This window comes from Bubalus bubalis, chromosome 2 (assembly GCF_019923935.1).
Source record: "Bubalus bubalis isolate 160015118507 breed Murrah chromosome 2, NDDB_SH_1, whole genome shotgun sequence".
In the NCBI taxonomy this organism is placed as follows: Eukaryota; Metazoa; Chordata; class Mammalia; order Artiodactyla; family Bovidae; genus Bubalus; species Bubalus bubalis.
Window position 1 is genome coordinate 86,372,640 of NC_059158.1, and position 25,392 is coordinate 86,398,031.

Sequence of the window (25,392 nt, forward strand, 5' to 3'; positions counted from 1 at the left end):
CTTTACCCAGCTCATGTTTGATAATGAAGGGTCAAACTCTTTTACTTCCAGAGTAACTGATTGCTGCTGCTGTGCTGTGCTCAGTCACGTCCAACTCTTTGTGATCCCATAGATAGCAGCCCACCAGGCTTCTCTGTCCATAGGATTTTCCAGGCTAGAATACCGGAGTAGGTTTCCATTTCCTCCTCTAGGGGATCTTCCTGATCCAGGGATCCAGTCGGCATCTCCTGTGTCTCCTGCATTGCAAAGGAATTCTTTACCCACTGAGCCATCTGGGAAGCCCAGAGTAACTGGTGCTAATGGCCCACCCCTCCACACTTATTTTTTTGTGGTTTTGATTTAACTTTTTAGCTTGGAAATTCCGATCATGTATAAATACAATTACATAATAAAACTTCACAGTAATAACTCATCAATTTCAAAAATTATCAATATTCTGCCATGCTCTCCACCCACATATCATGCTCCTTTTTAATTTTACCATTCTTTTTCTTAGATAGAATTTTCATAAATTGAAATCACAACTCTTGGCTGTACTATTTTGACAACTGGGCATTCTTGGTAAAGCATTGACCTTTCACAACATGGAATACTTCCACCTCCCCAGAAAGTTACCCCCAGATGATTCTCCTCTTCTGAGAGAAAACCATAATTCTGCATTTTATTTAACTTTAGTTTTGCTTCTGAACTTCTATGAATGGATTCATACTGTATGTAGTGTTTTGAGTCTAGCTTCTTTCACTTGGCATCATATCTATGATGGAGAAGGCAATGGCACCCCACTCCAGTACTCTTGCCTGGAAAATCCCATGGACGGAGGAGCCTGGTAGGCTGCAGTCCATGGGGTGGCCGAGGGTCAGACATGACTGAGCAACTTCACTTTGACTTTTCACTTTCATGCACTGGAGAAGGAAATGGCAACGCACTCCAGTGTTCTTGCCTGGAGAATCCCAGGGACGGGGGAGCCTGGTGGGCTGCCATCCCTGGGGTCGCACAGAGTTGGACACGACTGAAGTGACTTAGCAGCATATCTATGAAATTCATCCATATTGCAAACAATATCAGTTATTGTTCAGTAGAATTTCATGTTATGAATTCTGTACCACAATTTGCTCATTTTTCCTCTTGTTGATAAATAATTTGGTTCTTTCCAGCTTCTAACAGTTTTAAATAAAGCTGTTGTGAATATTTTTGTACAAGTCTTTTTGTGGATATAGTTTTTCATTTCTTTTGGGTAAAACACTTAGAAGTAGGATTACTAGGTCAAAGCATAGCTGTACATTTAGCTCTAAAGCTTAACCTTTTCCTAAAGTGGGAAAATCAGTATTTAGAAGTATTATTTGTACTCTGGTCTTGTCTAGCCCACTGCTCCACACTGCCTCCTACAGGTAAGCACTTTTATTAATTTCTTGTGCATCCTTCCAATTTTTAAAATCACAGTGATGAGTAAATAAATATCTATTTGTCCCTTTCTGTCTTCTAACCCACACAAAAAGGTAACCTACTATATATCCATAAACTGTCCTATTTTTACCTAACAACATATCTTAGAGTCTTTCCATATTGACTAATCATCAATAATAAATGGCTTCCTCTTTCTTTTTCTAGAAACTGCTCTATTGATGGCCCCTTATAGTACTTCCAACCTGTTTCTACTATACATATGCTGCAATAAGGAACACTGTATGCCCCCCACCCCCACCCCGCTGGCCTGCCAGCCCAGCTCCTGTTGTGGCCGAAGCCAAGAGCCAGCATGTCGATGCCCCTCCATCACTGAAATTTTGTATTTAGCTTCAAAGAAAGAGTACTTTGTGCCATTGCAGCGGCTCCCTGGGCCTGGAAGGGCCCCGCTCTCCCTCGTGGCTGGGGGGACACGTGCTTGCTGCCTCTGTGCTGGCCCAGACCAAGTTGGGGAAGAGGGACTAGGCGGTGCAGTCTTTCAGTGCGAAACACAGAGCCGAGGGTTGGGGGACACCTCGTGATGCCCCAGGACTTGAGGTTGGCAGAGGTCGGGCTGGGCTGGGCAGAGTCCAGTGACCTGAGCAGGAGTGCAACCCGTGGAGATGTTTGGGGCAGATGTTTGCCACCTCTCCGAGCCTTTGGTGGCAACACAACTGCCAAACTCATTGAGCGTATGGCCAGGCGACCATGCACACAGACACGTGCCAGGCACACGTCTGTGCTCACAGTGAGCCCAGGCACAACTCCACCCCAGGCACGTCCAGGGAGGGATGCAGGCCCTGCACCTGTGAGCAGTTGACCAAAGTGGCCAAAACCTGGGCTTTCAGAAGCTCCCTGGACAGCGCACCCTTCCCAGTCCCCTGGTCTCTGTGGGCACTAATTGGGTGCACTTCAGGCTTCTGTGCCCCAGTCTTGGGGGGGGGGGTTGGGGGTGGGGACAGCCCCCCAGGAACAGTTTCATTTCTCAGGATTCTCTCAGCTGAGAAAGAGCCAGGGAGCAGAGCATAGCCCCCTCCCTCCTCAGGGGCCTGATATTTCTGGAGCCTCTAAGCCAAAGAGCCCACTGGCTGTGGCAGATGGGGGTGAGGATGCCCCACCTAGACCATCTTGGGGTGGGGGTGCCCCCACCCCACCGGGCATCTGCACGAATGTTGATTGAGAGAAGGGACCGACTGCTGAGCATGGGGTCACCAAGGCTGGGCCAGAGGCCACTGGTGGGTGGTGCCGTGTGTCTGTGTCCACCTCTAACGGATGAGCCCAAGGCCCAGGCGCTGTGCCCCTCCCCGACGCTTGTGTGTGTGTCAGTGGGGCCTATGCCCTGCCCCACCCGCGAGTCTGCTGTGTCCACATGGAGAAGGTGCTAGTCCTGGTGCCCCCTCCCGTATGCCCCACACAGCTGTCCCCTGGAAACAAGCAGTGACCAGTCCATTCACCTCACCACCACCTGTCCCCCGCCCCCCATGGTGATCACTGTACAACTTTTTTATTCACAAATTCATGTTCCTCTCCCCTTCAGCCTTCACCTTGGGGGGTTGGTAACTTATTTGTCTGGATTCTTGGAGGCACCTCTGTGCATTTGTCCTCAGGTGGTCTTACGGATGTCTTTCAAAAAATGGTTATTTTATATGATTTGTCATGGAATTTATTCTAATAAATCATTCTTCTATCATGTGGCAAAAAAAAAAAAAAAAAACTTTGTACCTACGTCATTACATATAGATGGGATAAATTTCCAGAATGGTGCTTCAGCTTTACTGGGCTGAAGGGTGATAGGTATTTGTACTTTTGTTTACTATTGCCAAATAGTGCCTCAAACATATTGTGACGTGTTTTACTCCCATCAGCAATGCATGAGCATTCCCCTGGTCCATCCGCTTGCCACCGGAGTGCACTGTGAACCTGGATCTTTGCCACTGGCAAACATTTCAACCCAAGTTTCATGGGCAACTGATGAAACTAAACATGCGAAACCCCTGAACCCTGTGATTTTGTGAGGTGAGATCCTAAGAGGAATTTGCTACTTAATTTGTGGCATCAACTGAAAAACAAAAATGTGGAGTCTTTGTTCAAAAATTATTAAGAATTTCAAGATGGTATGAGTAGAACATTAAGCCAAGTGTGTGGCTCCACGCAATGGCCCAGGCTGAGAACCTTAAACATCATAAAGAAAATAAGAGATCTTTGAGTAGACATTTACTTTACCTGAAAACTTGATGTATGTTTTTGCACACTGCTCCATATAATACTCATATTTTAAATGACTTACATCAAGTTAAAGGATGTTTCAGGAAGACATGTTGTAGCTATCCTGTGGCCATACCCAGGTACTCCCCACACAGCCTGCTGGGAGAACTCTAGATGACATCTCCCAGGACTTTCCTGCTCCCAGACAAGCTGTTTAATACTAGTTACATAAATATAGGGTCAGCACTTTTCCTGCCTGAATAACTGCAATGATAGGAACTGAATACCAAGTGAAGGTTGATATTGGGACAGTCATTGGAAGAAGATCCCCTAGTCCAAGTGGCACTTGATGTTCGTCTTAATTTCTGACAATACAGTGTCCATGAGGGAGCCTGAGCTCCCCTTCCAGGGGAGGAGCGCGGTGCTTTATTCAGTGGGACTCAGTGCTTCTATACTCTCAAAATGCTTGCCATTAATGGTATTGGGACCCCCAAGAATTAGTCTTGTTGGGCTGGAGATAGATGACACTAGAGGAAATTTCCTGAAAGAAGTGAGGATAGTTATTTCTGAAATAATAGAAAGCAAGTAGAGTGGAGGGCTAAAAAGGAGTTTTGTGGTGAGCTATCGGAAGAGGGAATTTACTGAGATGCCAGATGCCATGTTAAGACCCTTACGTACAGCATCACAGGGCCCCCTTCTTAGGGCTGCTCCCACAAACAAATAGCATCTGCAAAGGAAAGAGAGACAGACGGACTGACAGAGACAGAAAGAGGGTAAGAAACCTCCATTCAAACAGGCAAATGGAAAAAAATAAAACTGAATGTCAAGCAATTCAAGAGAAATATAGCCAATATACTCATGAGGATTGAGGCCAGAGGGAAGAACAATTTGCTCCTATGTCAAACTAATCCACACTTTCCAGTCTTTACAGTCTGTATTAGTGATAATCCAGTTGGCCCTGAGGTGAGCCACAGTTCTCTGCTCTTTCACCCCCTCTGCTGGTGAAAGGAGTCCTCAGGTCAAAACACCAGCAAGCACAGGGAGAAGGTGAAGAAAATGAGATAGGTATTTTATACAGCCGTGCTTCTCAAACTTTAACATGCACATGAATCGCCTACGAAGCTTGGTAAAATGCAACTTACTCGGTAAGTCTGGACTTGGGCCTGAGAGTCTGCATTTTTGGTAAACTCCCAGGTTATACTGGGGTGCTTGGACCACGCTTCTAATAGCAAAGCTAACATTAATGATATACCACCAGCAATTACCAGCACGAATACCGTTTCCTGAGGTTACCTAATTTCACAGAGAACTGATCTCTTACGGTGTTTAAATAGCTCTACATCCAACAGTGGGTCCAATCCACAAAGGGAACTGTTTAAGTTCATTGGGAATATTTCTATAGTTGTCTCTAATTTACTCCTGTGCAAGTTTCATCATGCAGTTGATTATATTAAAGTGTTGGAATCTAGTTAGCAAAGGTTGCAAGGCTTTTGTTGAATGAAAGCAAATTTTTAGTTTAGAAGATTCATTTAATCAACACTCTCATTTCTGAACAGGAAGCTGAGGCATGAACAGAGTATGTGACTTGACTGAAGCCACACAGCTTATTGATAGCAGCCAGACTAAAATCTAATTACACTAACACTGTCTCATGCTGTCTGTCCAGATGATTTCCCATTTTCCCATTCCTCTAAGGTGATCAGACTCATATCTGCTAAATCCCATAGATCATTGAAGTCTTAAGTGGCAGATCACAAAGCTCAGTAATATGACATATACATAGTAACTCATTCTTTTGAAAATTAATGTCCAGCTCTCTTATCGATAGAGTTAGCCTTTAAATATGCATTGGAATAAAAAAGAAATATTAGACCTTGTCTTATTAGCATCACCCATCTTGGATGTTTAATCCTCACTTTGCTTTATCTTTTCTTCCTGAATCCCATTTTAAACAACAGTCTTAATTGGCATTCTTAATTGAAAAATCTTAATTGATATTCTTTAAAATTCCTCACCAAAATAATACAAATTAATTTCACATAGTGTTGATGAGAAGATCCCTAATGTTTTGAGTGAGTGATTTATTATTTGGGTAGATGAAAGAATGAATTGATTATTCTATTAAGATAAATTCATTATCACTAAATAGCAAAGAAGGGCTTATAAGACCCTCAAATAAGGCTATGCTCAAAGAGGTTGGCCATGGACTATATAATTTCACATTCTTTCGTCTGCAACATAAAAATTCACATCAGAGTACTTAAGTGATTTTCATTCCCGATCAAGAGTGAAGGTGAATTTCCAAACTTCCCTTTCCATTCTCAGCCAAAAAAAAAAAAAAAAGCAAGAGTAAATAAAAAGTTTCCTGGTCTCTGAGTTCCCACCCAATATAAGCTTATTATGCAGATGAGCAAAGTGAGTGGGCGAGTGAAATCGTTTGTAACAAAAACCCATTATTCACAGATGAAAAATTTATATTGTCAGCGTAATATCTGCAAGGCTAAACACCACTGGAGAGTATATAAAGGCAGTGAGCTTTGGTGCACAACTACAGAGCTCAGGACACTGCACACCCAAACGAGGGCTCACTCTCTCTTCACCTGCTCTGTTCCTCCTGGTGTCAGAAGGTAAGATTAATATTGAGTGATTGTAAGACTGTACATTCTGTTTAGGGTACAGTTAAGTGTTCATAAGGGGGCAAAGTATTATGAATTAAAGTGCTGTTTTTTCAACTTATACTTTGTTATTATACTACGCGGGGCAGAATTGAAATGAAAAAGTGATGTAAAATGCATTTAAATAAACTTTAACATAATAAAGCCTCAAAGCGAGTCAAAGAAATAATTCAATGAAAAGATATAAGATAGAAAGAAAAACAAAGATTCAAATCAAGGCACTTATTACAAAATTTAACTAATGAAAATTGCATTTTAAAACCAGTGGTGACATTTTGAAAAACAAATATTTTTCTTCGGATTCGATAAATGTGTATACCATTTTGAACAGAAGGCGCCTTTTAAACAGCAGAAATGTGCCCATTAGAGAGGTTATAATAGTAATTGATCCTTACCAATGAAAACGTATGGTTTTCCAGAAAAGCAAAATCAACATCATCATTCAAATATTCAAATTTCTGATAAGGCTATCAAAAAATCAAAGTCCATGAAATCAGCTCTTTGTAGATAAGACATAGCGTATTCAGGGCAGAAAAGAAATGTCATCAGTTTTTGGGAATTCTGTGGATGGAGCTGAGTAAAAGCACAGATTAATAATTTCTATGTTTTGGGGACCAATAATAATAAATAAACTATCTAAAATGTCTACATTACAAAATGAAATTTTAGTAAATGTACCTATTTAAGCTCTTAAGGACAAGGAACAATTTTACAAAGATCTTCAGGGGAGAAAATGATTTCATCGTGTTTTTTTGTGTTTGTTGGTTTTCACACCTCCCCATCAAATTCAGGATCTTAGTTTCCCGACCAGGGATCAAACCTGTGGCCCCTGTATTGGGAGCATGGTGTCTTAACCACTGGACCACCAGGGAAGTTCCATGTGGTATGTTTTCTTTCACACATACTAATTAATACCTGTGAGAAGAAATTACCTAGCCAGTTTTAAAAGAATTTATTTGGCCTATGGCCCCAGTATACTTAGGGATATACTATATAATATATGTCACCTTGCCTAGATCAAAGATTAATCTTTGCAAAAGGCTTCCTATTTAGGAAATATGATTGGTACCACATCTCCTTTTAAATTTGAGTGGAAATGTATAGGTTTTATTAAAGTGCAGACTCTCTCTGTAGGCTAAAGCGGGGGTGGGAGAGTAATTGCAAAGTCTCTCCTCACTGAATAAGATTTTGATACCAAAATGATGCAAATGTTTGCTTTCTCAAGTAGCAGTATTCAAAAATCCTTATTCTTAAATATTTCACAATTCTGTTGACTTTTACACAATAAATAAGTAAAGTTTCAAAAATCAGTTATTTATTTAAATAGAAATATTCTACTGCCTGGGGAGGACTTCAAACACTGACTTCTCTATGGTTGTTTCTTATACCAGCTCTCCCAGAAACTATATGTTCCATATCTGCCATATCCATATCCTAATAGAAGATATTGCAAAACCTTTAGGGACATTACATGAAAGCAATTATAGTTTTCAGTTGACTTTCCAACAATGATGTAATCCTAAAGAGGAATGTTTGCTTTAATTTTTTATGTTTCTGAATTTTATGAATGTATAATTGAAACTTGCAATCAAAGACCCTGCCTATATATTTGGCAAGGTTTCCCAAGTTTTCCAACTGTATAAACTGAAGCACAGAAACACACCAAATTAGTAATTGAATATTGGTGAATAAAGGGTGAACATGTAATGCCTATTGTGTTGCTTTATCTAATTGATCACTTAGTCTAAAAGGCAATATTTCAAAGGGAAAAAAAAAATACCACTGCAGGTATTTCCAGTCCTCATGTTTTAGTGCCAAAGAAAGATAGGAAGTATGGCTAAGATGTTAAAGACAAGGTTGATAGTTTAAAATGATATTTGTAAAATACTCATTTCAAACCAAATGCCATTTGCTAAAAATACTCAGTCAAATTTTTAACAAATAAGCATAATCAAACTTGGATTGAAATCCCCACTTCTCAAAGTAAATATGGTTGGACTTGAAAGAAGCAGAGAGGTTTACAAGAAACGCTGGATTTGAGGTTTTCATTCAGAAAATAGAGGTGCTTGTCCTGTGGGGTCATTCTGCCCCACACTTATGCTGGTTCCACCCCACCATCCACAGTACATCATCATGTCCTTGGCATCCTTTGGCCTCACGGGGCATCTGCTTATGATGCAAGGTATCTTGCAACATGGTCTAGGGTGTCACTAGCAGTGAATGACACATCCTGGACTCAGTCCAATTATAAAACAACCTGGGGACTTTCAAGACTTCAGAAGCAAGCATTAATTTTCTTTATGACAGTAATCTCTTAGTTTCTTAGTTGTGACTGTTCAAGTTGCCAGAAGCATTAGTTCTTGTTGCAAATTGCTTGTCTTTAAAATGATTTTTTTCCTTTAATTCAGAACAGGTCAAAGCACCCTAAAATACCTCAAATCTGTTGGCCGCTTTATAATTACAAAGTCTAGACCAAGTTGCACTATTTAAAATATAAATGAATAATACATCTGAACCGACAGCTGGTATGCCAAGTTGTAGCCTGAGGCTGCTTTAAGATGGTTGAAATGCAGTATAATGTAAACGCTTGGAAGTGAAGGACTATTAATTGAAAGCCAGACTGATAGTGAAGAGGGTGGGATCATGGATAAGGTGCCATTCAAGCTAACCATATGTAGCATATCATCTACAGTGGGTATTTTCAATGTTTATCATGGACATTTTTAATTTCAAGTCTGGAAATGAGCCTTCCAATTATTAACAGAAGAGTCCTACACTAATGAAGAAGTTTCATAGTGCTACACATCTTTTGTATTCTTTTTAGCCACCAAAAAAAAAAAAAAACTGCAAGAAAAATATAATATTTTAAATTAAACTACAAATATAATCAGAATAAAATTGATAACTAGTTTTTTCTTTCTACTCTCAATATTTACTTAGTCAAAACTGAACTAATTCACCTGACACTTTTAATATGGTTGAGTGTCTTTATGTCTCCCCTGACTCTGTGTTTCAACAGGCAGCAAAAATGAAAAGCCTTTACTTTGTGGCTGGATTGTTTGTAATGCTGGTCCAAGGCAGCTGGCAACGTCCCCTTCAGAACACAGAGGAGAAATCCAGGTATTAAATCTTTAGATTTGAACTAACATAGCACTATGCTTATAATACAGCCCAAGATAAGTGTGACTAGTAAATAGGTCTCAGTAATTTGGAATAAATGCCCTGAACCATTTTCAAACGTTTAAAGTATCATTGTGATAAAGGCTTTTCTGAAGTATAGATAAGAGTATGTTATTTCATAACCAAAGGAGTGAGGAATGTTGAAAAATATGATACATGGGAAATTATAGCTCTTCAAAATCTTTGGCTGATCCTGTCTGTCCATTCATTACTCTACCATTCATGGTAGATCATTTTAATTATTCACACCAACTTTTTCTTTTTATTTTAAAAAATAACATTGTTTCCTACTAATTGTAAAATTAGTAAAGAAATTTTACATGCACATTCATGATAGACAATATGCATGTACTGTATATAAATACATCCCAGATCATTTACAGCTTTGTATTGTATTTTTTATCTTAGCATTGTATTGTTAGATTATTTTGATAACATTACAAAGATCTATTAAAAGTATGATATTTAATGACTACATACTATTTCATCCTATAAATGTACAATATTTATTTAGCTACCCCTCCTCTTTTGAATACTTAAGAGTTCTTCAAATTTTCCTACAAAAAGCCTGCCAATAACATTTTTCCTACATTTCTTACTATTTTCTGAGGATTTATTTCTAGTGGTAAAATAATTATGTCAAAGGATTTGAATGAGTTTAAATTTTTTATAATATCTTGCCAATTTGCTTTCCAGAAAACTAATACACATGCACATTCCCACTGGCATTATAGAAATACTCCTCTCACAATATCCTCCCCGGTATTTAATCCTTGCTAATTTGACAGGTAAAAATAGTATCTCATTTCTATTTTGAGTCTTAATCATATTGAATATTTCCCCACATAGCCATGCCAACCAACTGTTGATTATTGGCATGTGGACTACCCACTACATAGTTTCAAATTAGCAAGTGCGCTTTTTCTTTTCTTTCTCTGGACTTTTAATTGTCTTTCCATTAGCTGCCACATAACCAGGTGAAGGAGCTCCTTTTTTATAGTAATATATGCAAAACAGAATTTGGACTATAAATCTGCTGCCCAAACAAAAATGATTTGGGACGCTTCACCCTTTTAAAATATTCAAGGCGTGTTGCTCTCTTCTGGCATTATTAACATAATGAGTAGATGAATTTGTTGAAAAAAGATTTATTTAATCCTATTTCAGAAAAAGAGAAGCCAGTTGAAAAATCAGTTGCTAGAGTTCCAAATCAGAGTATATTCAACTCTGGTAAAACCATGGGAATCCCATGGCAAATTAAGGTCTTTCTGAACTGCCAACTAAAATGCTGGGGGAACCTGCCTTCCAGCTTCATGTGGTTCTATATTTTGTAGAGAAGCTGCTTCTCAAGTGAATCTACTGTTAAGGAGAGATGTAGTTGCACCAATCCCTGTTCTTCACAGTTCATTCCCAGCTCCCCAGACTGACCCGCTCGGCGATCCAGATCAGATCAATGAAGACAAGCGCCACTCGCAGGGCACATTCACCAGTGACTACAGCAAGTACCTGGACTCCAGGCGTGCCCAGGATTTTGTGCAGTGGTTGATGAATACCAAGAGAAACAAGTAAGAATTTGAACCTGATCGGAAATGTACACTCAAATGTATTACTTAAATATGTCTAAAATTCTTCCTGACTTTCTTAAGTTATACATATCAAATAATGCCCATAAACTCATTTGTTTTTTGTTTTTTTAAATTTTATTTTATTTTTAAACTTTACATAATTGTATTAGTTTTGCCAAATATCAAAATGAATCCGCCACAGGTTTTTTAAGCTTGGTGGTGTTAACCTCCGTATTATGCCTTTGCATGTCCCACCCATCACCCCTGCAAAACTCTTGCTGCTAAGTCGCTTCAGTTGTGTCTGACTCTGTGCGACCCCATAGACGGCAGCCCACCAGGCTCCACCATCCCTGGGATTCTCCAGGCAAGAATACTGGACTGGGTTGCCATTTCCTTCTCCAATGCATAAAAGTGAAAAGTGAAAGTGAAGTTGTTCAGTCGTGTCCGACTCTTAGCGACCCCATGGACTGCAGCCCACCAAGCTCCTCCATCCGTGGGATTTTCCAGGCAAGAGTGCTGGAGTGGGTTGCCATTGCCTTCATTACCTACCCTCAAATGGGACATAGACTTTAAATAATTTTCCCAACTTTGGTCTTAGCAGTATTTACTCTGTTTCCCATTTTACTTTACAATGAAAGCTGACTTTTGTGAAACTGCAAGGTTAGGAATCTAATTCCTGACCAAAAGACAAGAGTAAATTCAACATTCTCTTGTAGGGTTCAAACTCATGACTATGATCACATTCAAAGCATCCTCTAGCCAAGTTCATCACGGTAAGAAATGGAAACAGATGCAGTCTTTTTCTTGTAGAATACAATCCAAGATACGCATTAAAATTACAGCCTAGCAGCACAGCATAAAGAGAGAAGGCACATAGGAACACAAGCCTATCGTAAGGCATACATTTTAATGTTGAATTTCTTTGACAGTGTTGGGGGTTTTGCTGCATGAGGCTACTGGAGGAAATCAGCCACAAGGGTTTCACAGGGATGGTGGAATTTCACAATTTCTTTGGAGGGTGGCCCACAAAGGGAGGGAGTTATGCATGCAAAGTAGCTGAAGGAATCTAAAAATCAGGAAAAGGGAATATATTTGTCCGGATAGAATGGAGAAGGGTAGAGAGAGAAAAACCAGAAAGAAGAATTAGAGAGGGTTGTTGACCAAAAATTCGTAAAGTGGAGAATACAGGAAAGACAGTGATCATGGTCAAAGAAGACACTAGAAGTTCTTGCTAAGGATTACAGACGGGGCTTCCCAGGTGGCTCAGTGGTATTGAATCCGCCTACAAATGCAGGAGACATAAGAGATGCAGGATCGGTCCCTGAGTCAGGCAGATCCCCTGGAGAAGGAAATGGAGACCCACTCTAGTATTCTTGCCTGGAAAATTCCATGGACAGAGGACCCTGGCGGGTTACAGTCCACGGGGTCACAAAGAGTCGGACATTACTGAGCTACTGAGCATGCATTGGTGAAACAGGAGAAACTACAAATTTGAAAAAATGCAAACTGTCTTCATTTCTAGAGAGACAATGCCACAATTTGGCGAATGAATGTAAAATAATCTTAGCTCCTAGGTGGTTTCTGTTGTGTTTAAGATGAAACCTTCCAGGGCTTATATATGATGGAGCAACTGACCATCTTTCTGGTCAACCCCTTCCATGGGGCATTCTGTACACATGTGAGGGTGATGTAAGGTCATTTTCTTAGCTTTCCTCACTGCTAGCCCATCATACATTTCCTTTAATTCATTATCCTGTGGTCCTTTCAATCACATTTTGTGACGCTCCTTTGCTTTCCTTTGATTCAGTAAACTAACTCTGACCCCATGTGTTGGAGTAGGAAATAGAAACCCACTCCAGTATTCCCGCCTGGAAAATTCCATGGACAGTGGAGCCCGGCAGGCTACAGTCCATGGGATCACAAAGTGAGCAACTGAGCACACACACACACGACCCTATATGTACAAATGACAAGCTGCTGCTTTGTTTGCGAGTGGCATGGCACAGTAGATAGCCCTCACACTTTTGGACTGAAGTAAGGGCAGTGTTAAGAATTAATGACACAGACAAGCGGAAGAGGTGAAAATGGGTCACTGGGTGGAGTGAGGGAGCTTAGCCTCCCTTAATTGTCATTAGATTGCCCCCATCAACCTTCACTCCCAATAATTAATGCAGCTTTCTGATGAGTCTCCTACACACCCTCATCTCCCCAATCTCCCTCTAAGCCCCCTCCACACAGAATCCAGAACCCGAAGCTGCCATTGCTTATAGGTGAGAACCATATTGCTAAAGAGACAGATCTTCAATTTAACTTTCACATTTCTTTCAGGAATAACATTGCCAAACGTCATGATGAATTTGAGAGACATGCTGAAGGGACCTTTACCAGTGATGTAAGTTCTTATTTGGAAGGCCAAGCTGCCAAGGAATTCATTGCTTGGCTGGTGAAAGGCCGAGGAAGGCGAGAGTAAGTCTGTACATTCTTATTTAATTTTTTTTTTTTTTTTTGCTTGATGCTGAAAACTTAGATTACAGTTATCCATAAATGGATCTGCATTATGAAGCCATTAATATAGTCTCACAAAGTAAGGAAATAACTCCTGTTGGTGGGAGAGAGTTTACAAAAGTCTCATCTATTTTATCTTTGAGAGCAAGTGTTAATGATAGTGTCACACAGGTTACTATTTATCCCCCATTATTAGTTGTGTTAAAATTAGGTATTAATTTGCCAGTCCAGGATACTTTTGAGGATAAACAGAGTGCTTCTGATAATTACGCCAGGAAAATATGCTTAGACTAGGACTGTCCAGGAAAACTAGGGATAAAGGAAGAGAAGAAATAATGCTGAAAACTTAGTTTCATTTTAAATATGTACATAGTTTATGTGTTAGTAAGTATTCAGGTAAAAATGTGATGCAGACAGGAACTAAAGATGTTTAATGAAATGGCATTCAAAACAAAGATATGTGCAAACATTCGTCTATTTAATGATGTATCCATTTTTTTGAGACTACCATAGAGATAATCATTAAATTATTACAGTTGAAAATGAGCCTAAGTACCTAAGACCTTTAGGTACTTCCTTGGATCTTACCACAGCCAAACAGACCCACAGACCAAACAGACCATCTCATTTTCTTGTGACCATTTTGATTGACTTTGAATTATGAAAATCAAGAAATTCATGTTCCACTTTATTTTTTCTTTAGTTGTTTTCTTTTTTTTTTTGGCCGTACCTTATGGCGTGTGGGTTTCCCAGCCATGGATCAACCCAGGCTCCCTGAAGTTGGAAACACAGAGTATTAACCACTGGACCATCAGGGATGTCTTTAGTGAGATTTTCAATAAGCGTATTGAGATTTTAAGGAGCTCTCAAGACAAAAAGGAACTAGTATTGTCACTGATTTTTAAAACAGCAGCAATAAAATTTATAAAATCAATACAAAAATAGTCACACAAGATTATTTTATAGTGTTTTAAAGAGATACCAAAAATTCTGTTAAACAAACCAGTCAGAGAAAATATCTAATATAGACTAAGGTTTAATCCCTTAAGACTGTACTTGGCAAGGCTGTTTTGATCATCATTAGTTTTATAAGATATACTCTATTTTTCTGAATATGCTGCTGCTGCTGTTGCTGCTGCTAAGTCGCCTCAGTCGTGTCCGACTCTGTGCGACCCCAGAGACGGCAGCCCACCAGGCTCCCCTGTCCCTGGGATTCTCCAGGCAAGAACACTGGAGTGGGTTGCCATTTCCTTCTCCAATGCATGAAAGTGAAAAGTGAAAGTGAAGTCGCTCAGTCGTGTCCTACTCTAGCGACCCCATGGACTGCAGCCCACCAGGCTCCTCCATCCATGGGATTTGCCAGGCAAGAGTACTGGAGTGGGGTGCCATTTCCGTCTCCATTTTCTGAATACAGACAAATCAATAGTTTCAATAATAAGTTCTATGTTGACAATACACTAAAATCTTAGAAGCAGCTGGAACACAGAAAAGGGCTTTGTTTCAGGTCCTGGCTCTGCACTTGTCTACCTAATTCCCTTTCTGACATTCAAGTTATGAGGCTTTTTGTGGTAAGCCCTCTGTAAATAGAAACATATGGTTTTCTCAGTGACCCTTACACAGGTTACCAGTGACAGGCAACCAATAAGCATTTCTTTGAAACGTTTAACCAAGTGCTGATTTTACCCCCCCATTTCTCAGTTTCCCAGAAGAAGTCAACATCGTTGAAGAACTCCGCCGCAGACACGCTGATGGCTCTTTCTCTGATGAGATGAACACCATTCTCGATAGTCTTGCCACCCGAGACTTTATAAACTGGTTGCTTCAGACGAAAATTACTGACAGGTGATTGTATTTTAGTTCATCCCTGAAACCATCAAAACTTTCATAAATATTATCATACTGCTATAGGTTGTTCCTACATGAAGGAGAGAGTCTTTACTTTGTTGGTATACAATGAAAATTATGAATCATTCAAGAGTATATTATATTTGTTTTTGATCATTACAATTTTATCATTTCACTCACTGATTCCAAACACTTTTCGTGAATGTTGGTAAGGGGCAAGTCATTAGGGATACAGGTATGGAGATGTTAAGCTGGTCATATATTAATAATATCGCAGATTACTGTGTATGTTGAAATTATAGCACAAAGTAAAATACCAGTATATATGATATTTAAATACTTAATGCAATAAGTATAGCAGTAAAATTTAAATGCCAAGATTAACAGGCATGTAATAGGTTGGTTGTAATTACTTTTTATAATTATCTATACACTTTATATTTCTTGCTGGGGACAAGTTAGGATAAGCCATCTGTGAAGGTAAATATTTGAAGAGTTCAAAACACAAACGGATGTATAAAATGAGAAGATGAACAGCCTTTATCAAAATAAATCATTGAAACATTTTCTGGCTAAGTTAACTGTATCATCTATGTATTATACTATGTTAAATAATCGTCTCTCTCTTTTTTTTTTAATTTCTAGGAAGTAAGTGTGTCATTCATTACTCAAGATCATCTTCACAATATCACCTGCCAGCCATGTGGGATGTTTGAAATTTTAAGTTCTGTAAATTTAACAGCTGTATTCTAAAGCCATATTGCTTGCATGCAAATAAATAAATTTCCTTTTAATATTGTATAACCAAACGATTATAAATTGAATACACCATTGTCAAAATACTGCTAAAATATCAGCTTTAAAATATGTTAATTCAGAATTCTCTTTCTTTTCTTCTGCTAACCTGCTTAGCAATGAAATTATTTCTCTGTGATATAATTTGTATATATAAATTACTCCAATCACAACATATTTGCATTATAATAAGATAAGGGGAAGGACTGGTAGCCACAGTTTTGAAATGGGAAAGAGAATTTTCTTCTTGAAACTTTTGTCATAAAAATGCTCAACTTTCAGTATATAAAAGATAAACTAAATAAAAATTTCAAGCTTCTTCATCAATGCCTGTATTCTCTCTTCTTTATGGTCCCACTCTTTCCAAATACTCCTACTTCCTAAGTTGGTAAGCCATAAGCCAAATCCGATGCACAGATATGGCTTCATGTTTTAAATTGCTGCACAGTACTTTAATGCTTTCAGCCAACATCAAAAAAACCAAGGTATTTTATATCAAAATGTTGATTTCTCATGTTTCTTGAAAAATTAGATCATCAGGCAATATTAGACCCACAAATCAAATCTCTTCTAAAGATGAGTACCAGTTGCCTCCTTCTGAAAAGTCACATGATTTTCAACTCACTATTGTGCCCCCTACACACACACACACCACACACACACACACACACCGCGCACACACACACACATCACACACACACACTGCACACACACACACACCACACACACACACATCACACACACACACACCACACACACACATCTGTGTATGTTACACATTTACATTCAGGTAATACGCATAAGTAGCCACTTTCCCCAGCCCAGTTTATTTTTGTATCTTATTTGCCTGGCGCCTGCAGACATTTAAGCTTGTCTATCATACCTTGTACCTTCATCTCCCTGTCCTGCAATGTCCAGTATTTTGGGCCAGTCTGGTGCTCATTGCCATGTTAGGGGTATTTTTTTGCTGTATACAGACAACATGGCCAACTCTCTTTCTCTCTTGTATTACATAGATATAATAATCAGATAACATTGTGTATACTTATGGTGAACAACTTGTCAATCTGATAGGGTTGCACTCTTTACACCAAAAGTTAAAACTCAAGCAAAAAATTACTAAGGAAAAGAAGGACACTTTAAAATGCCAAGTGTTCTGAATCATAATGAAGACCTATAACAGCTGTTAATATTTATGCACCCAATAACACACCAACCGCTTTCATAAGCAGAAACTACATGAGATTCAAAAAGCAACAGAGATAAACTGATAAAAGGAAATCTAAACTCTTTTCCCTTAACACAGGATAGAGTCAGGAAAGCAACAGAGACCTAAATAGCATAATCAATAAGATAGATCTCATAGGCCTAAACTGAACTATAAATTCTGATGAAAGAGGATACACATTCTCCAAAATGCAATGGAAAAGTCACAAAAATTGACCACATAGTTGGCCACAAAGAAAACCTTAGTTATACAAAAATTGTATGAATTTCTAAGTTTGGAATCATTCAGACTATAATGAAATTAAGCTAGAAATCAAAAACAAAAGAGAGCTTAAAAATTTACAACGACTTGAAACTGGGCAATCACTTCTAAATAAACCATGGATCAAAGACATCGTAAAAGAAATAAAAAATATACTTTTGTATTCTATTATAATGAAAACACAATAAATACAAATGATAGCTATAACTAAAACAGTATTTAGGAATAAAACATAGCTTTAAATGTATTTGTTAGGAAAGAATAAAATTTGAAACTCAATAGCCTCAGTTTTTAACCTCAAAAAGTTGAAGGAAAAAAGGACAGCAAATTTCAAAATGTAAAAGAATTATTTTTAAAAATATAGGAGAAAATAATAAAATGGATAAAATTTGGCACTAAAAATTAGCAAAGCCAAACTTAGTTATTTGACTAGATTAATAAAATTAAGAAACCCCCAGCAAGACTAGGCGAGGAAAAAAAAAGGAGGAAAAATTACAAATATCTGAAAGTGGGCCTCTCTAAAGAGCTCTCAAACAATAAAAGAATAATAAGTATATGGTACATAAAAATTATATGCCTGGTAAATTTGACAACTGGATAAAAAGAACAAATTCCTTTGAAAAATTTTACTTAAATAGACATAAATAGGAAGAAAATCTTAATTGTCCTCTGTTATGGAAATTGAATCTGTTATTTTAAAAACTTTTCCAGAAAAGAACCCCAGGCCCAGATGGTTTAACAGGTGAATTCTTCTAAACATTTAAGGAAGAAAAACACCAATATTACCTAAGTTCTTCAAAATAAGGAGCAAATAAAAAATATTTCCAGGTCACTTTATAAGACGAGTATAACCTTGATGAAAAATCTGACAAAGATTTTATAGAAATGGAACACAACAGATCAATCTGACTCATGGACATAGGTAAAAAAAATTCTATACAAAACATTAATGAATCAAATCTAGCAATATATAAAAGAAATACTACAGTACAAACAAATAAGGAGTAAGAGAAAACAGCAATATATAAAAATGAATTGGGAAACAACCATCGAAACAGATGAAATTGAAACATATGTTAGACTGTTGAGAATGTCTATGATATATTAACATAAAATATATTTGAAAACCTAGAAAAGATAGATAAAATTGAAAAGAAAGTGTAATTTGTAAAAATTGACACTAGTACAGATACAAGAGCTTAAATAAACCAATTTCATAGAAGAAAGGGAAAAAGAAATCAAAGAACCATCTCATAAAAAGTCACCAGGTCCAGATGGTTTTGCATGGAATTTTTATCAAACTTCCAAAGAAGCTGGTAGTCACAATACTTCATAACTTATTCCAGAGGCTAAGGGGAGAAAAGAAGAAAAAAGAATTTTCAAAGTCTTTTTATAAAGAGAACATAAAATTGATAACTAAACTTGATAAAGATAGAAGAAAAAAAACAGAAAATGATAAGCTAATTTCACATATGAGGCTGATTTAAAAATCCTAAAAATCCCAGAAAATAGAATTCAACAGCATATTAAAAATATTAGATAGCTAGTTGGAAGTTGCTATACAGCAACCAATACAATATTGTAACGGAATTATCCACCAATTAAAAATACATTAAAAAATAATACACAAGGCTATGGTTTTTCCTGTGGTCATGTATGGATGTGAGAGTTGGACTGTAAAGAAAGCTGAGTGCTGAAGAATTGATGCTTTTGAACTGTGGTACTGGAGAAGACTCTTGAGAGTCCCTTGGACTGCAAGGAGATCCAACCAGTCCATTCTAAAGGAGTTCAGCCCTGGGATTTCTTTGGAAGGAATGATGCTAAAGCTGAAACTCCAGTACTTTGGCCACCTCATGTGAAGAGTTGACTCATTGGAAAAGACTCTGATGCTGGGAGGGGTTGGGGGCAGGAGGAGAAGGGGAAGACAGAGGATGAGATGGCTGGATGGCATCACTGACTCGATGGACGTGAGTCTGAGTGAACTCCAGGAGTTGGTGATGGACAGGGAGGCCTGGCGTGCTGCGATTCACAGGGTCACAAAGAGTCAGACACGACTGAGCGACTGATCTGATCTGATGCTTGAATTTAGTTTATTCCAAAATTATCCAGGGTGGTTCCATATTAGAAAACCAATTAATGTAATATACCATATTAAGAGATCTGAAAAGAAAAAAATTATCATTTATCTCCACACAGGTTGCATATAAAAATATAATAATATAGAATTAAAGTGTTGGGCTTCCCTGGTGGCTCAGACAATGAAAAATCTGCCTGCAATGCAGGAGACCTGGGTTCAATCCCTGAGTCAAGAAGATCCCCTGGAGAAGGAAATGGCAACCCACTCCAGTATACTTGCCTGGAGAATTCATTCCATGGACAGAGGAACCTGGTGGGCTTTAGTCCATGGGGTTGTAAAGAGTTGGACACGATTGAGCGACTACCACTTTCACTTACTGCATTACCCGTTTATAACAAATTTGTGAAAGCCAGCTGCCTAAATGGTGGCGAAGATGTGGCACTGGAAGTCTCATACATTCTGAGCAATAGTAAAAATGAGATGGTCACATGGGAAAATTGGCAATTTGTTATAATGTTAATATATGCATGTTATATATATTACCTAAAGAAACAGATCTTTATAAACAACCTAAATACTCATCCATCCATAGGATACTGGTTGAATGAATCAAATTGCTTCAACAAATGGACAAACTGCACAGCCATTGAAAAATATGTGTGTGTGTGTGTATGATTTGAACAAGGTTGTTCTAGTAACTTTCATAATAGCCAAAATATTGGAAATCCAAATGTCCATAAACAGAAGAATGGACAGAGAAACTGGCATGTTCATCCAATAAAATATTACACAGCAATAAAAGGATAAATTATTATAATGCTAGCAACAATACGAATAAACCTCGCAAATGATATGTTATACAAAATTATCCAGATACAAAATAGACCATACTGCTTGATTCTATTTTATGAAGCTTAAGAACAGCACAAACTAAGCAATGATGGTAGAATAGCTCAGTAGGTGCTTCTGGGGAGGGAAGTGTGGAGTTCTGAGTAGAATGGACACTGGAGAGCTCCCTAGAATGATGGAAATGCTCTATTTCATGATTAACATGGGGGTTACAGGGATGTGAACATTTATCAGATATCAGCAAAATGTGCACTCAAGATCTGTGCATGTGTGCATAAATTATGCCTTGTTAAATAAATTTAAAAGTGCAAAAATCTATGTGAATAAAACTGTACTGAGAAATTATTTCTAATTTGAAAGCTTAACAATACACTCTGTTAACAAGGATGTGGGTACATAGAACCTTCCAAACACTGCATGCTGCTGCTGCTGCTGCTGCTAAGTTGCTTCAGTCGTGTCTGACTCTGTGTGACCCCATAGACAGCAGGCCACCAGGCTCCTCTGTCCCTGGATTCTCCAGGCAAGAACACTGGAGTGGGCTGCCATTTCCTTCTCCAATGCATGAAAGTGAAGAATGAAAGTGAAGTCACTCAGTCGTGTCCAACTCTTAGCGACCCCATGGACTGCAGCCCACCAGGCTCCTCCGTCCATGGGATTTTCCAGGCAAGAGTACTGGAGTGAGGTGCCATTGCCTTCTCTGATATGAACATACAAATATTATTACCCCTTCTGCAGGAGTATTTGACAATATATGCAAAAATGCTTACGCATTTACGCTTTTCTTCAGCAGCCCCAGTTCCAGAAATTTATCCTAATGATACATACTTAGAATAAAAATCTACCTATGTACAAGGTTATTCTTTGTTATTACTAATTATTCATTGTAAAAAATTAAAAACAACCTGAATACCCACAAAATACCCTTTGAATGAATCAAGATACACCCAGAAAATGGAACTGTACAGCCACTGAATAAAGAAAAAATTTTCAATTCATAAACATAGGTTTGTTTCCAGAAGTATTAGTGTAATTGTTGGGGAGGAAAAATGCTATCCTGTACCCTTCTAAGTTCTCCTGACTTCCCAGATCTAGGGGCTTTCCACATGGTTGAGTGGTAAATGATCCACCTGCCAATGTAAGAGATGCAGGTTTGATCTTCAGGTCAGGAAGATGCCCTGGAGAAGAAAATGGCAACCCACTCCAGTATTCTTGCCTGGGAAATCCAATGGTCAGAGGAGCCTGGTGGGCTGCATGGGGTGGCAAAGTGTAGCACACCACAATTAAATTAACAGGATTAACAGAAAATCAAATGTCATTCCATACATTCAGGAACCCCACATATATAAGAGGGTCAGAGACTCCCACATACGTGAGAGATTCTTGGTAATAATTCTTTTACTGGGGAAAATTTCCAATCTAAATTCGTCTAGGTAGTTTAGGAAGGGACAATAGTTTCCCTTTAAGGGTCTCTATTGCCTGTAGCTCAAAATAACCCACATGCTAAAGTAGCACATGTTGGGGAGTCCTGCTCTGAATCCTTATGTAATAATTTTGAGACTGCTAGGAGAGAGACTCTTTAAGGGAATGCATCTTTATTGACTCCTGGGCTATTGTCAGTAGACTCCAAGCCTGGACTGGACAATGGCAAAAGGGTTGTTTCATGATTCGGGGAAAGCCTCTCTGGGATGCCTCCATTTAGAGATAACCAGGTCACATACGTTGATGATGGTCACTTAACATGCCTCTGCACACACACACACACACATGCACACACACACATACACACTAACACCAAAAAGATACTGTAATATCGTAACAACATTGCAGACGCTTTATCCAAATTGCACACTTGTTCCAAGTCCCCATGCGCTACATCTCAGAGCATCAGACACAGCCCCAGAAACAACTATTCCTCCAGAGACAACACACTCACTAGTAGAGTTAGCTCACATCATATCAGGCCTTTGGGGAGTGACTCGGGGCAAACAGGCACAGCATCTTCCTCACCCTGCTTCTAGCCAAAATGGTAGCAGATAAGTGCCCCCTTTGCTCCCAAACAAAACTGGAAGGCTCCCAGGTGGGGACACATGCCCTGAGGGGACAGACCTTACTGCTTTGGCAAGAGATTTTTATCACAGGGCCGCTGCCCTCTTCTGGAACTAGAAGGTACGAAACCATTCTGGTGGGTAATTTCACTAGATTCCCACTGGCTTCTCCCTCCAGAAACACTGCTTCCCGTCATGTAATCTCCCTCTTCAGCAGGGATGTGCTCATTCTCTTTGGCCTACCAGACATTGTAGAGTCAAATCAAGGTACCCTTTTGCTTCCCAAGCTGTTCAGTCATATCCTACATCTAGCTAACATCCATCCAGAATGTGGAATCTTAGGAATTTCCACCTTACTGATCTCAAGTGGCCAGACTTATAGACAGGTGGCTTACCCAGAGACATGTTCCTCAAGCTTTTAAACAATAAATGATCTCCCTAAAGGACAAATATTTTACCTTAAGTTCTAATACTGCTTAATTCCTGGCCAGTCAGTCAGTCACTCCTGGTCTCTAAATCCCTCATATCACTGACAGTCTTCTCCAAAGACTTCCCCGATGGTACCTCCAGGGAACATTCACTTCCGTCATCTTAGAGAGGATGTCACTCATGTCCAATCACAGATAAATGTTCCCCTTAACATTTTGACTTTGCCATAATCTCGCCATCTTCCACATACTGGCAACCCTACTGAGGGTGGATTGTGCAGTATGACTCTGTAATTACAGAAAAACTAAGGGAACGAAATTGCTTAGAAATCATGATTATACAGCTATCATTGGCCCACACGATGGCCCAGTACAAGCCACCAAGCACAGGTCACTGATTCTACCTCACTATTCAGGTTATAAAAGCTGATTAATTAAACAAAATTCATCAAAAATCTTATAAGAAGTGGAAATTATAGCTCCAGAAGCCACTAGCGGAAAACTGTGTGGATCTCAGAGAGAGGGACATAGGCCCTCTGCCTTGTGAGTGTCAGTCACATTCAGTTCAGTTCAGTTCAGTTCAGTCGCTCAGTTGTGTCTGACTCTTTGTGACCCCATGAATCATACGCCAGGCCCCCCGTCCATCACCAACTCCCGGAGTTTACCCAAACTCATGTCCATCGAGTCAGTGATGCCATCCAGCCATCTCATCCTCTGCCGTCCCCTTTTCCTCCTGCCTCCAATCCCTCCCAGCATCAGAGTCTTTTCCAATGAGTCAACTCTTCGCATGAGGTGGCCAAAGTATTGGAGTTTCAGCTTTAGCATCATTCCTTCTAAAGAAATCCCAGGGCTGATCTCCTTCAGAATGGACTGGTTGCATCTCCTTGCAGTCCAAGGGACTCTCAAGAGTCTTCTCCAACACCACAGTTCAAAAGCATCAATTCTTCAGCACTCAGCTTTCTTCACAGTCCAACTCTCACATCCATACATGACCACTGGAAAAACCATAGCCTTGACTAGACGGACCTTTATTGGCAAAGTAATGTCTCTGCTTTTGAATATGCTATCTAGGTTGGTCATAACTTTCCTTCCAAGGAGTAAGTGTCTTTTAATTTCATGGCTGCAATCACCATTTGCAGTGATTTTGGAGCCCAGAAAAATAAAGTTTTTTATTTTTCCACTGTTTCCCCATCTATTTCCCATGAAGCAATGGGGCCAGATGCCAGTCACATTAGGAAGTGAAATCCACATTGGAACCCAGGAATCCAGGTTACTAAGGCATCTTGGGGGTTGAGGAAACAACCTGCTAGGCCAAAGCAACTCCATCTTTGATGGTATCTAGATGCTGTGAAAGTGCTGCACTCAATATGCCAGCAAATTTGGAAAACACAGCAGTGGCCACAGGACTGGAAAAGGTCAGTTTTCATTCCAATCCCAAAGAAAGGCAATGCGAAAGAACACTCAAACTACCGCACAATTGCACTCATCTCACACACTAGTAAAGTAATGCTCAAAATTCTCCAAGCCAGGCTTCAGCAATATGTGAACCGTGAACTTCCTGATGTTCAAGCTGGTTTTAGAAAAGGCAGAGGAACCAGAGATCAAATTGCCAACATCTGCTGGATCATGGAAAAAGCAAGAGAGTTCCAGGAAAACATCTATTTCTGCTTTATTGACTATGCCAAAGCCTTTGACTGTGTGGATCACAATAAACTGTGGAAAATTCTGAAAGAGATGGGAATACCAGATCACCCGACCTGCCTCTTGAGAAACCCGTATGCAGGTCAGGAAGCAACAGTTAGAACTGGACATGGAACAACAGACTGGTTCCAAATAGGAAGAGGAGTACATCAAGGCTGTATATTGTCACCCTGCTTATTTAATTTATATGCAGAATACATCATGAGAAACGCTGGACTGGAAGAAGCACAAGCTGGAATCAAGATTGCTGGGAGAAGTATCAATAACCTCAGATACGCAGATGACACCACCCTTATGGCAGAAAGTGAAGAGGAACTCAAAAGCCTCTTGATGAAAGTGAAAGTGGAGAGTGAAAAAGTTGGCTTAAAGCTCAACATTCAGAAAACGAAGATCATGGTATCCGGTCCCATCACTTCATGGGAAATAGATGGGGAAACAGTGTCAGACTTTATTTTTCTGGGCTCCAAAATCACTGCAGATGGTGACTGCAGCCAAGAAATTAAAAGACACTTACTCCTTGGAAGGAAAGTTATGACCAACCTAGATAGCATATTCAAAAGCAGAGACATTACTTTGCCAACAAAGGTCCGTCT

The 25,392-nt window shown here is 39.2% G+C and overlaps 1 protein-coding gene across 2 annotated transcripts; it reads left to right on the forward strand.

The window, feature by feature from the left end:
• Positions 1 to 6,128: 6,128 nt before the first annotated feature.
• GCG (glucagon) lies at positions 6,129 to 16,537 on the forward strand. Of its 2 annotated transcripts, XM_006073997.3 has the most exons (6): positions 6,129 to 6,272; positions 9,340 to 9,440; positions 10,904 to 11,065; positions 13,394 to 13,531; positions 15,269 to 15,412; positions 16,061 to 16,537. In XM_006073997.3, exons 2-6 carry the CDS (start codon positions 9,349 to 9,351, stop codon positions 16,065 to 16,067), a joined length of 543 nt encoding a protein of 180 aa, XP_006074059.1. In that variant the 5' UTR covers positions 6,129 to 6,272; positions 9,340 to 9,348; the 3' UTR covers positions 16,068 to 16,537. The 2 variants fall into 2 exon arrangements, with proteins under 2 accessions (XP_006074059.1, XP_006074060.1); XM_006073998.3 differs by lacking the exon at positions 16,061 to 16,537 and having other exon boundaries at positions 15,269 to 15,416.
• The last annotated feature ends 8,855 nt before the right edge of the window (positions 16,538 to 25,392 follow it).

Bases quoted from the DNA above. Each gene is read 5' to 3' on its own strand.
- GCG (XM_006073997.3), top strand. From the start codon at position 9,349: ATGAAAAGCCTTTACTTTGTGGCTGGATTGTTTGTAATGCTGGTCCAA. The intron at 9,441-10,903 runs GTATTAAATCTT...TGTTCTTCACAG, and splicing joins AACACAGAGGAGAAATCCAG to TTCATTCCCAGCTCCCCAGA. The intron at 11,066-13,393 runs GTAAGAATTTGA...CATTTCTTTCAG, and splicing joins ATGAATACCAAGAGAAACAA to GAATAACATTGCCAAACGTC.